The sequence below is a fragment of the Corythoichthys intestinalis genome, chromosome 7 (genome assembly GCF_030265065.1).
Source record: "Corythoichthys intestinalis isolate RoL2023-P3 chromosome 7, ASM3026506v1, whole genome shotgun sequence".
In the NCBI taxonomy this organism is placed as follows: domain Eukaryota; kingdom Metazoa; phylum Chordata; class Actinopteri; order Syngnathiformes; family Syngnathidae; genus Corythoichthys; species Corythoichthys intestinalis.
The window spans coordinates 17,978,352-17,991,436 of record NC_080401.1 but is presented as its reverse complement, the minus strand read 5'-3'; the positions used below and the strand labels follow the sequence as shown (position 1 = coordinate 17,991,436).

Sequence of the window (13,085 nt, the reverse complement as noted above, 5' to 3'; positions counted from 1 at the left end):
TTGGACAATTGACTCTGAGGGCTGTAATTGAGTCAGAAGCCTTCCCCCTCAGTATCCTGTCATCATTTAAGTATTGAAAATCTCTGGAGTTGATTCCAGGTGTGTCACTTTGCATTTGGAAGCCATTGTGACCACACATAATGCGTTCAAAGGAGCTCACAATGGAGGTGTAGCAGAAGATCCTGAGACTGAAAAAACAGAAGCAATCCATAAGAGAGATAGCTGAAATGCTTGGAGAAGCCAAATCAACAGTTTGGTACATTCGAAGAAAAAAAAAGGAAAGCACTGGTGAGGTTGACAATTCAAAAAGGGCTGTACATCTACGGAAGACATCAGTTATGGATGATCGCCGAATACTCTCCATGGTAAAGAGAAATCCATTTACAACATCTACAGAAGTGAAGAACACTCTCCAGGATGTGGGTGTATCTGTCTCTAAGTCTACAATAAAGAGAAGACTGAAAGAAAATACAGAGGGTTCACAACATGGTGCAAGCCATTCATCAGTGCCAATAGAGAGGCCAGACTTGACTTTGCCAAAAATCATCTCAACAAGCCAGCCCACTCCTGGCAAAGTGTTCTATGGACAGATGAAACAAAGATAAACCTGTACCAGAATGATGGGAAGAAGGTTTGGAGAGAAAAAAGGGAACGACACATGATCCAAAGCACACCACATCATCTGTGAAACACGTGGTAGGGAATGTAATGCATCGACATGCATGGCTTCCAAGGGCACTTGGTCACTTGTATTCATTGATGACGTTACAACAGATAAAAGTAGTAGGATGAACTCAAGTATACAGGGATATGCTTTCTGCTCAGATTCAGCCAAATGCTGCAGAATTAATTGGACGGCGCTTTACAGTGGAGATGGACAATGACCCAAAGCATACAGCAAAAGCAACCCAGTTTATTAGGGCAAAGAAGTGGAAACTTCTGCAATGGTCAAGTCAATCTCCAGACCTCAGCCCAATTGAGCGTGCATTTCACCTGCTCAGGACTAGGCTCAAGGCAGAAAGACCCACAAACAAGCAACACCTCAAGGCTGCTGCTGTAAAGGCCTGGCAAAGCATCGAGGAGGAAACCCAGCATTTGGTGATGTCCATGGGTTCCAGACTTAAGGCAGTGATTGTCTCCAAAGGATTTGCAACAAAATATTGACTGCAAACCTTTTTGATTAGATTATGCTTTATTGTCCAATTACCGGTACTTTTGAGCCCCTGAAATGTGATGTGTTTCTAAGGAAAATGTATGCAATTCCTTAGTGAGATGTTGTTTGACCACTTGAATTAAACATTACAGTCTGTACTTCCAATTCCCGTCTAGATATTTTATTTCAAGTCCAATGTGTTTGAATGTAGAGTCCAACTAATGAAAATTGTGTGTCCAAATGTTATCGGGCCTAACTTTATATACACCCACTGTGCATATATTACATACATATAAATCGAGAGATATGACACACTGCCGCAGGTGTCCTCATATTATGGGATATTCATTCATAAGTCACGCAGCTCATTAGCCAGCAAAAATCCACAAACCACAGTATTTTATGAAGTGCAGGGTTCAACGTGCGCGTGTGGCGTAGCAGCTTCAAATATGACCGTGCATTTTTTTTTTATTTTTTTAAAGAAAACAATATTGTTTGAAATATATTTCATGTTAAATCACAACTGTGCAATGAAATTTTGATTGAAAAAGGTACTGGTGATTCTAAAGGTGATGAAACGCCCATAATTTAATTCATCAGTCGATCTACCGAGCTCAACATTTTGGCTAATAACAGCTACTTAATGTGATCGGATTCAGCTTAAAAAAAAGAAAAAAAAAAAAAAAAAAAAAAAAAAAAAAAACTCAGTCTGTACAGAGAATTGACAAAAGATTAGATGACAAGACTTTATTGACACACGTACACTTGTTTCATATGTAGAAAGCAAGAATTGTCACGATGTACTAGGAAAAGTCTTGTAACAAATGGGGTATTTGTTAATTGAATCAGTTTCTCCCTCTGGTAAACATTGACAAGTGTTTTACAAATGAAACATCTAAGACTCAAAACGGTTTGCGATTCGTGAACAGGAGCTTTGTGATACTTACCTTAAAAATAAACTGCCAGTATTCAACTGTACATAGACTTCTGCCTAAACAGAAGCTTTGATATTTAAAACGGAAAAAGACCTAAAATTCCCCAAAGACCAACAGAAACACCGCCAACCAACATTATCCCAAAATAGGGACTATTTATATGGAAAGGCCATGTATATATTGGTAGACAATTCGGACATAGTGTGTTAAAGTAGAGAGTTGCTACTGTAATGTGTGTGTGGAGGGGAGTTGTGAATAGCATACTGTATGGGTGTGGTTGTTCCTCACATGGTAACATGCACTGAGGTTAATTTCACCGAGGCATTAAAATTAATTTTTTTTCTTTTTTGAACTGGAGCCAGAATGGGAGGATCCGGAGGACTGATTGCTGCGCCTGAAAGCACATAAGACGATGGGAAGGGAAGATACGTTAGTATTAAAAGAAATCAACATACTCGGCATACTTGTACTGTATCAAGTCATTGTCAGATCATGAAAAGCAGCACAAGGTCGTGAACGAGGTGAGTGCCACTGTGGTATTCCACTTTAAACCCAAACCTTTCGGACGAATGGGATCTGGAGCGCCTCCGTTTTCTCCCTCCAGATGACGACCTGGAACGACTGCGCTTCTCTCCCCCCTCAGGTGAGGAGGACGGTGAGACGGACCTTTTCCGGGCCGGGGAGCCTTTTCCAGACCTGGAGCTGGATCTTTTGGAGGAATAAACCAAGCACAAAGGTCAGTAATGTTTGGAAAGATCAGCACCAGGATGAAGCCTCAGAGTACAAGCTACAGCTTAAAGGCTATAGTCAGGGGTGCACATAAGTGGTCCGCATGCGCACTGGACGCAGACAAACGCGCTGGCCTTCAACGGGTTCCATACGCTTTTGCGTACCGATGGCTGACCGCTGTATTTGCGGCGGACACGAGAAAATCACTTCTCAAAATGTCAAAGAGGCAGGCCCCACTGAGTAATTATTTCCGTGTTCCCCTGCTCCCGTCAAAAGACAGACGACAGAGATGTCACTGGAGCTACCGGGAAAAAAAGGACTTTTGCTGAAAAGTGGCTGCAGGAGGTACCATGGCTAGAAGCAAATGTTGCTCGCACAGAAATGTGGTGAAACATTTTCCGGGAGAATCCCAATGTCGTTAATGAGAGCAGCGCAATTTATGTAGGGTCAAAGAATTTTAGCCATCCAAACTTTGAATAGCACGAAAAAAAACAGCATGTGGCAATCAAGCAAACTATCGATGTCACAGAGGACCCCACTCGCCCTATGGACAAGTGGCGGAAAAAAGTTATTGAAGAACAGCGCCATGCACTGGCAAATGTGTTTTTGCTCGCATTTCACAAAGCTAAACATGCACGTTCAATGAGCTCTTATGAGGAGGACATCCCACTTTTACAAAGGCTTGGAGTTAATGTGGGAGCCGCATATGAATGCCCTTTATTTTGAATTAGTGCTTTTATGTTTATTTCTTTACATTTCACTTCAAAGTAATGGCACTTTTTTTGTGCCAGTTGACGTTAATCAAGCGTTAATTGTTTATATAATTAATTAAAGGTAATTGGCTCTAAGTAAAGCTTGTCATAATTTTATGGCATCAGGCGGGTCGGCTCTCAAGCTCAATGAGGACCAAGTCACATCTCCAGGTCCTCCTCTGAGAACCTGGGCAAAAAAAATATGTGCACCCCTGGCTATAGGACTGGTCTGTCTACATAAATAAGGCCATAATTGTACAAGTCCAATGTAACTAAGTGAGCAGGCTTATGTTGGTGCCACTCAGAAGAGAATGAAGGCCATATAAGGTGGACAAACAGGGAGATATCCATACGAGGAAAAATTGCAACTTATGACTAAAACTACAGATAATTTCAGTCCTTTAATCAGGGATTTTGCATTGCTATGACTCATACCAATAAACGCACAAACTCAAGTCTTAGCAATAACACTGATTGGGGAGCCTTGGGGCCCATACAAACACTCTCTGCAGGGAGAGAGTGCATGTCACCTCATTCACCTGGAGCGGGACCTCGAGCGAGATCCGGATCGGGAACTAGAAGAGCTCCTAGAACCAGATCTGAAAGACAAAAACACACAAGAACTCTCCAATATTGTTTTAAAAGAACTACCTATGTGCCACATACTGTATATATAACAAAACATAACAGGCATGACCTTTTCTATAGATAGCAGATAAATATAGGTCCTATGATAAAAATGTTTTTGGCAAGACCTCACAATGGGCAGCTTTTGTCTGAGAAGTAACACTTTACAACCAATCATGTTGTATTCCACTTGAGACTACCCTAACAAGGTGTCAACACTAGATTATAGCACCATCTGTCGTTTTGGTTGGTGAATGGCAGCTTGCAAAAGGGAATTATAAAAACTTTTGGGTGTATTACGAGGGCTCAATCAGTCTCCACTGTCTTTACAGTACATCGGGAAGGACAAAAACTGTGACAAAAACATTCAATGGAAGACCAACAAACAGCAACAAGTAAAGTATGTACAGTCGATTAGTTAATTAGAAGGAAAGTTGAGAGCTGATACTGACATTTTGCCCGGAGTTACCCTTGACCTGCACCCGTTTACCTGGACCTCGACCGAGAACTGGAGCTGGAGGAGCGTGAGGACGAGCGGGACCGGGACGAGCCTGAACGGCTGCCCTTTTTCTTAGCTTGCTCCTTCTCATCATCACTAGCGTCCAGGTCGTACTTTGACAGGTCGCCGTCTTCATCGTCTTCGTCATCATCCTGAACACCAAGTTTTAGAACAGTTATTATCAGAGTCCACATTAGATTACACAAAATGCTATCAAAATTCAGCAACCTATAGCTGTGGTAAATAGCTTTTATACAAATAAAATGATAATTGCTACTGCAACTCATGTGCTTACATCCAGTTTGTACTTTGACAGGTCACCATCTTCATCCTCCTCCTCCTCTTCATCATCATCATCCTGCTGTTGTGGCGGCGGAGGCTGAGCTTTTTTCGACACCTCTTTCTTTTCACTTCCTTTTGAGGAAGACTTGCTCTTTCCACGATACTTTTTCTTTTTCCTTCCAAACTGTGACATTAATCAAATATTAATTTCAAAGAAAAACTAACCATTTATTGTGCTTCAACATGCAGCATCATTGGTGTCCCATTCTTGGTGTGTCCTTACATACTTCAGTCAAGAAACACTAGACTGCGTACAATCAAAATTTTATAACGCTGTGTTTTAACAAGTATCTACTGATAACTATTCTGTAAAGAAAGTCAACTGCTTTTACTTTAATCAGCCAAGTGCATGCAGAGGAAAATAGTATCTATATTTGCCATTAATCTGTGAAATATACTTTATGATTTCAATATGTTAAAATGGGCTACACAATAACCACTGAGCCGAACTAGAGTATTTTCCCCCTCCTCAGCAAAGGCCCAATTATCTGAGGTCTCTAAAGAATAGCTATTTGTGTTGGGTGAGTTGTGGTGTGATTTTTCCACAACGGTCTGTTAGGAAGTATAAAATGCAGAATATTATATATTACAAATCCTTGTTTGACTGATACTACGATCTTTGTTATTGTGATGTGACACAGGACAATAGCAATTTGACGAGTGATGTGAAGCTTATACCGTTGCTAGACATGAAGGAGTAACTAAATCTGTTGTTTTCAATGTGTTGTGTAATTTGCGGCTTATGAGTGTGTGTTCGTCATTTACAAAGATGCCCTTGTTAAATCAAGGCACAACACAGACAACATTTCAGTTGCACATGTCTTTTAAGGAGATGTTTCTATCGAGTTTTGATGGACTACTTCGCAATGAGGTTCTTTTTGTTAGCCCCAAAATGGCAGCATGACATGATTGTCACTGAACAGCAACAATATGCATACACGTTGACAAAAAATAAAAAAAATCACCATAAGTGCACACCTCATCATATTCACCGTCGGATTCCTCTCGCTCAATGTACTCTACATTTTCCCTTTCATTAAAACCACCACCATAACCTGAAAATGAATTGGAGAGGGATGGATAAGAGACTATATAGCATAATTGAACAGACACTAGGACGTTGCATATTTTTACTAAATTACCTGTTCTTTCTTCAAGCTTGGCATATTTGGGAGTGTTACACATGTTGCATTCTGACCTCCTCGCCCAGTTAACGTTCCCACATCTTCATAATCATAAGAGAGGGGAAATAAACACGAACATAAAATAAATACCGCTATACTCAGTGGGAACACAGCAACAATCAAGACTTACGTTTTACATTGCCAGTCATTCGCACTGAAAAGTCCTCTGCTTTTCTCAGCCAGAGTTTTCCCAATCTCAGTTCCTCCTGCTTTCATCATCTTAGCCTCTGTGGTTTTCTCTGCCAAAAAGTAAAATGAACAAGAGGTTCAACATATCTTGTATCATAGACTTCATAATGTTGTGATGTTATAATATTTTTATAACGTCTATGCTTGTGTATGCAGTAGGAAATGCTTAGTCTACGTGTTTGATCAAATAATCATTAACTACGCCTAAATGTATTTCTTCTTTAATGTATCCCAATGATATATGCTAGAGATCAACCAATATGGGTTTTTGAGGATTGATGATACCGATTGTTAGTTGCTAGAGGGGCTGAAACCGATTTTTGAAGCCAATATTAATTTGCAGTAAAAGTTTAAAAATTGGCGTAAAAAATTTGAATAATGCAAAAACTGAACTTCATTGAAATGCCTAAACCATGTTTATTGAATCACATAAATGGAAAATAATAGCGAATAATAGGGGTTGCCGTGGTTCAGTGGTAGAGTCGTCGTTCCCCAACCCAGAGGTTGTGGGTTCGATTCTCCGCCCTGATGACCTCATCTAAGTATCCTTGAGCAAGATACCAAATCCCACGTTGCTCATGGTGCTGCGTCACCAGTAGGTAGATGAGGATATATGGTGAAACGCCTTGAGGGCCTCAAAAAGGTGGAAAGGTGCAATACAAGTGTAACTCCATTTAGATGATACTAGTACAGGAGACAGTAGGCAGGAGAGAGAGGCATGGCTGCATCTGAGCCGAAATAACCCAGTTTTAAATTGATTTCTTCACATCGGCCAGCCAGTCGAACTTGAAGGCACATACCGGTATACCTAAAATTTCCAAATATCAGCACCGATAATCCGTCTATTTTTAATGTATACTGCTTGGAAAGAACAACTGAATTAATGGCAGAAGGTAGAAGTCGCACACGATTACAGAAGTAAATAGTTTATAGTCGTGTATAGAGGCGGGAATCTTTGGGTACCTAACGATTCGATTACGATTCAGAGGCTCCGATTCGATTATAAATTGATTATTGATGTCACCCAAACCTTAAAAAATCCTATTAGGCTAAACCAAACTAATATTTCAGTATCAAGCTAACAGTTAAAAACATAAAATAAATAATCAAGTCCCCATTTTGTATCAGCAGCTTTAAACTACATTCAATTAATTTAATGATGTGAATCAACCGTTAAACGATAAAATATAAAATTGCTCAAGTTATTCCATAATTTCCATTCTGTTTTAAAAGTTTTAAAACTGTTTCATCATTTAAAGATTGATTCAAGTCAAGGTTTTGCCGATTTAGGAGTATTTCAGATAAAAAGTTAATTAGGTTCGCTACAACAGAGCCTTGTAGAGAAGTCTCCTGCTTTAAGATGGCGGCTGTTTACAACGCGGCAACTACTAAACGGCAAGTCAGTCATTTCGCATCTAGTTCTCTCTATATGTTCTAACACCGCCGTCGTCTGTCATTTAGCATCTAGTTCTGCATATCTACTATTGTCGTTTGTGGGCGTATTTTTGTAGCAACTAGCAACCGGGCGTTGTTTGAACCAGCTGTCGGCCGCAGTCAGGTATTTTATTTTATTTTTTTTTATCTAGCGGCATGAGTTGAACATGATATTTGCTCTCTGCCCGTTCCTCATTGCGTCCCGAAGACCGCACTGACTGTGTTTTAGTTCTGCTTTACCTGGTATAATTCAATAATTGGAATTTGGATGTTTGTGAATCGTTCTCGAATTTCCAAGGCCGAATCGCAAATAATCTAAGAATCGGAAATTTTGCACGCCTCTAGTAGTGTAGTTATAGTAGGTCAAAGGAGGAGGACAAATTTGATTTCACAGACTGTTTCTGAACAGCTTCAGACAACTTTCAATCTTTCAATTGACCACGCCGAGCAGATTAGGCAGCCCCTCCCTGCCTCGCAGGTAACAGCAAAGCAAAACATACGGCGAGAACAGTTTCTCCAGGTCTCTACGCCACCCGTATATTTTTTAGTCCTAAAGCATATTTCACTTACCACTGATTGTTCTAAGCTCTTTCGTTCATTAATACTTTACACACTTTTCAGTTTTGTCGGTCCTATGGTGCCTTTTAGTCACATGAAGGTTGGATGAGTGCAACATGAGCATTCATACTTCACCCGTATGGGATACAATTTATATCCACAAATTATGAGGTCTGAGGCTACGTCTATGCGAGGACAGATAATTTTCTCCAGGGTATTTTGCCGACTATTTTTATACCTGTCCACACTTGCGTTTAAGGCGCGTTTAAGGCCCCACCCGCTTCTGCAAGGTACGCCTGCATTTGCGCAAACACATGCGTAGAAAGGAGTAGCCTCATATGTTACGTCATCGCCCGCGTGGTTTACCTCTAAACCGGAAACTCATTACTCTCCGGCAGCAATTTCGAAATTACTACACCTTCTGGACATTATTTTGTTATCAGTTTTTTTCGTGAACGCAATTGAACGCATCACACAGGAACGAGAGTGGAGGGAGAGCACGCTCTGCTTTCACGAGCAGTTGCCGAGTTGTGATTGAAATCTTTAGAAAACAACAAAAGCCTGACATCATTACTTGGGATGTTACAATCGATGTTCAGCCGCGCTCTCACCACTTGGGAAATAACAAATAGAAGCATATTGGGTGGCGCTGCGTATATTTCCTGGAAGCCGCAACCAAGAGTGCTTGTGCATAACAGTGGCGATCCTGGAAGTGGCGACAGTTTTGACAGGGAAAAATGTCATGGGAAAAAACTGATCGCGCCTCTTTGAGTGGGGGTACGACGCAGGTCACTTTTTGGGGTTTAATTTTCGTCTACACATTTTTATATACATATGTTCGATCGACATTGAGTTGGGAGGAGCCAGCCCTGCAGCAGGCTGATCGGAGACAACGCGGGAGACGAGCTCTGTAAAAAAAAAAAAAACGCTCATTTCTGCGTCATCCACGATGTGAGGACCACAAATGGGCACTGAATTTAAGCATATTTTGGCGACGTAGTTTGAACGTTCAAGAAAATTGTGTGGAAAAGAAAAGAGGAGCAGAAATGCCACATTGTGATCGTCAGCCTTAACGCCAATGCTGTCATGCCACACTAAAAATTCCTTAGTATCCGATTGTTGTACGGAGACAGCAGTCCATATTAAGCGGCGGGTAATATTACCTGCCTATATCATCCGTCTAACAACTAATCCGGATAATAGGCATATTACTATAGCCGACATGCCAGAGAATCTAACTAATTACACGTTTAAGGCCATTATCCATCCAAGTGTAGACGTAGCCTGAGTCAAAGGGGAAAAATTGTACAGTCACATTGCATGAAAAAAAAAAAAAAAATCTGATTCGTGTCACATACTGAGGAAGGGGGGGGGGGGGGTCTGAATTGACCAGAGTAAATATATGATTAAACTGAGACGAGATCAGATATTGTGGTTGGGCTTATTATACATTATTTAAACATGAATTTCAACGTGCAAACTCACCTCTTCCACATCTATTACAACTCGTCCTCCTTGCAAAGTTGACATTTCCACACCTGAAAAACATTCGTGACACGAATAAACTATTATCAGTATTCAATCATTTGCAGGGTGAATGTGATTGCGCTGACTTGGTGCAGCACCTTGACACATTGTGCAAGAGCCAGGAAATAAGAACGGCAGCTGCTCGCTACTTGAGACGATAACGACGTACTGATATTTATGAGCAGAGCTGAAACTGACTGAGTTGTCCTTCACGCCAAAAAAAGAAGCACGACCCACAATCATTTCCCTGAAGCAGCTACCGTTAGCATTCTCATTTAGCTCACAGAGCTAAAAAAAAAAAAAAAAAAAAAAAAAAAAAACGCAAAATGCATAGCCAAATATTAATCCCAATAAATTTTAGCGATTATCCAAGATACGCTTCCTGTTTTTATTCAGCCTCTTGGATTAATACTAACAATCAGTGAAGAAGAACACTAGCTACTTGGTGGCTAACGATGGAAGGCCTTGTGAGGAAAACAAAGTTGGCCTACCAACTACCAAAACAAACACGAGCAAATTATTTTCATACTATGAGGTCTTCTATACTGTAAAATATCTTACTTTTTGTCAGGACATATCCAGTCCCCGTCGCTTACTCTGAAGCTCTTTCCTGACATGCCGATTGGTGTTTAAACGCCGAGTGGCTCGCTTGCTCTTGCTAGCCAAATGTGCTCAATGTGGAGCAAAGAGCGCCGCCCACTCAAGTGCTGCCTTCACGGGCCGTCGGCCACCTCCACACTCTGTGCTCGACGTCATCTTAATTTACACCAGTGTTTCTTAACCATGCTAAAAAAATATATATTTTTTTACCTTACTAAAGGTGCCGAACCCCACAGGTTTCACATGTGGATTCGCCGAACCCTTCGGAATTACATAATAAAGAATTTTTTTTTCGAATTCAAAACCAATTAGGCTCGAGCGTATGACGTGGCACTCGCGAGGTTTCCGCCGCTATCGCCATTTTGGAAGCGGAAAACATAAACAGTGAGGCATTTAAACACAGGTCGCTCTTTAAAAATGGCTGGAAATTATTGTACGGTAAAGAATTGCAACAACCGATCGAATAGAAAGGAGAATGTACAGCTCGACGGAACACCATTGAGTTTCTTCCGGATCCCTACATGGAGAAAAGGCGAGGGAAAGGTCATATCTGAACTTACCAAACGTGGAAGAATGGCATGGGTGGCCTCGATCAGAAGGAAGGGCATAACGTTTGATTCTCCAGTTACACACAGAGTTTGCTCTATGCACTTCCACTCCGGTAAGTTAATTTCGTTTGTTTGTGCATTGTCTTCATAAGACATAATTCCTGTCGTTGCTAAATGAAAAAGCTGTAATATTTTGACGTGAGAGAGTGGCAAAGAATTTGTACTCAGGCTACATTTTCTGCAGCAAAAAATTTGTACATCCGTGGTCACAGACTAATGTAAACACACATTGGCTACCTTTGCTAGAAAGATGGTGTTGCCGTTTGCTATGGTCATAATGTGCAGATCCTGCACCCATCCGCAGCAAAACTGTTCGTAGCTTTGTAGCGATTTGTAGTTTCGAAATTGCTGATGAGTGTAGTAACTTACACCAAACACTAAATACAGCATGATGTCCATTTCGGGTAGTGGTGGAAGCTTGTCGACATCTTTATTCCATTTGTGTTCGGCTTGCTCGTAAGGGTCAACATTGTTCACATCCTTAAAATTGCTAACATATCTGTTGTTCGCCGTGGTAACAAGTTTGTCTCTGTATCGAACTGGCAAGTTTTCCTTACTTTTTTCCATCTTTGGCACTCGTAGTTGAATTGTATTTGCCGTTAAGTTTAAATGTCCCGTGATGCAGACGTGCTACCGAAATGGCTGCATTGTCGCAAATCTCGCATGATCCTGTGCTGCTCTGACGTAAACGCTCAAGCCTAATATAGACCCTACTCACATGACGTCACAACCACGCCTCCGCGCCATATTGTCCGTCAACTCGTCGTGTTGACGCATTACCGCTACGTAAATTCCTCCTATTATGGGGTGTTTTTCTGCTCGTTAACATTAATAATCAAAATGGTGTAGACGTGTGTGGCGGTTGGTTGCAATAACAGAGAAGATAGACGGAGAGACTTGAAGTTCTACCGTATTCCGAGAGACCCGGAGAGGAGAGCGAGATGGACTGCTGTAATTCGACGAGAAAACTGGGCTCCAAACGATTACCACAGATTATGTAGTAGTCATTTTATATCTGGTAAGATGCATTTAATATATATTTAGAGGGTTTTGGGCTGACTGTGACAACCACAATTAAGATCATTGCGAGGCTAATCGCCGACAACATACAGTTTCAAATTCAAGATGCTTATTTCTTCCACCATCATTACATTTTGAATAATATTTAGCTGGTACCAAGTGAAAGTAGCTGGCCTCGTCTACGGATCATCAGTTAAACAGGTGTGTCCAAACCTTTTGCAAAGGGGGCCAGATTTGGTGTGGTAAAAATGCGGGGGGCTACCTTGGCTGATTTACATAGAACAATATATTTAAACAAATTTTAGCAAGCCCTTCTGTGTGTCACATTTGCATTATTATTATTTTTTTAATTCATAATTTCAACAGTCTCGTCTTTGTGGTGTTCTCTTTTGACACTTGGGTTCTTGCGAAATACTGCTGCTGTGAAATTAAACTAGCTTCAAGTTGCTATAATTTCTCGCTGCGTATCTTCCCTGTAATGTTGTTGTACATGTCAGCGTGTCTTGTTCGGTAATATCATTATCGCGTCACATCGAACTCTTTGAAAACAGCGACTGTTTCTTTGCAAATGAGGCAGACACAGTTGTTGCGTGTTTTATTGAAGAAATAGTCCAATATCCACCTATCCTTGAAGCGTCGGCCATCGCAGTCAACTTTTTTTTTAATTGATTGTCACCATTTTAGAAAATTGGAAGTAAAGGGTCGCACGGGGTAATGTTGCTTAGAGTGCTGCTCTTAAAGTTTTTCAAACTTTCGTGAGAATAGGCTGATTTTGTGTGGACAAGATAGTTGTAGATATCAGGGTAGCAGATGTCAGGCAGAAAGGGCGAAGACAGCGGGTCGAAAAATATCGATTTAGGCATCAAATATGGATCTGGCGAATGGATAGACTGAAGCTTTTCCACATAACGCCTTTTATGCAACGCAT

General features: G+C 41.0%; 1 protein-coding gene across 2 annotated transcripts; it reads right to left on the bottom strand.

Annotated features, from left to right (window-relative positions):
• Positions 1–1,869: 1,869 nt before the first annotated feature.
• On the bottom strand, positions 1,870–10,651 carry zranb2 (zinc finger, RAN-binding domain containing 2). Of its 2 annotated transcripts, XM_057841370.1 has the most exons (10): positions 10,491–10,650; positions 9,888–9,940; positions 6,352–6,460; positions 6,180–6,262; positions 6,016–6,092; positions 4,991–5,161; positions 4,687–4,847; positions 4,109–4,168; positions 2,647–2,796; positions 1,870–2,482 (listed from the first exon to the last, which is right to left on the bottom strand). In XM_057841370.1, the coding sequence occupies exons 1-10, from the start codon at positions 10,544–10,546 to the stop codon at positions 2,419–2,421; spliced, it is 984 nt and encodes a 327-aa protein (XP_057697353.1). In that variant the 5' UTR covers positions 10,547–10,650; the 3' UTR covers positions 1,870–2,418. The 2 variants fall into 2 exon arrangements, with proteins under 2 accessions (XP_057697353.1, XP_057697352.1); XM_057841369.1 differs by having other exon boundaries at positions 1,870–2,796; positions 10,491–10,651.
• Positions 10,652–13,085: the final 2,434 nt, after the last annotated feature.

Coding starts and splice junctions, on each gene's coding strand:
- zranb2 (XM_057841369.1), bottom strand. CDS start 10,546: ATGTCAGGAAAGAGCTTCAGAGTAAGCGACGGGGACTGGATATGTCCT. Junction 5,162..6,015: donor CCGACGGTGAATATGATGAG/GTGTGCACTTAT, acceptor TTAATGTCACAG/TTTGGAAGGAAAAAGAAAAA. Junction 4,848..4,990: donor TGTCAAAGTACAAACTGGAT/GTAAGCACATGA, acceptor CTTGGTGTTCAG/GATGATGACGAAGACGATGA.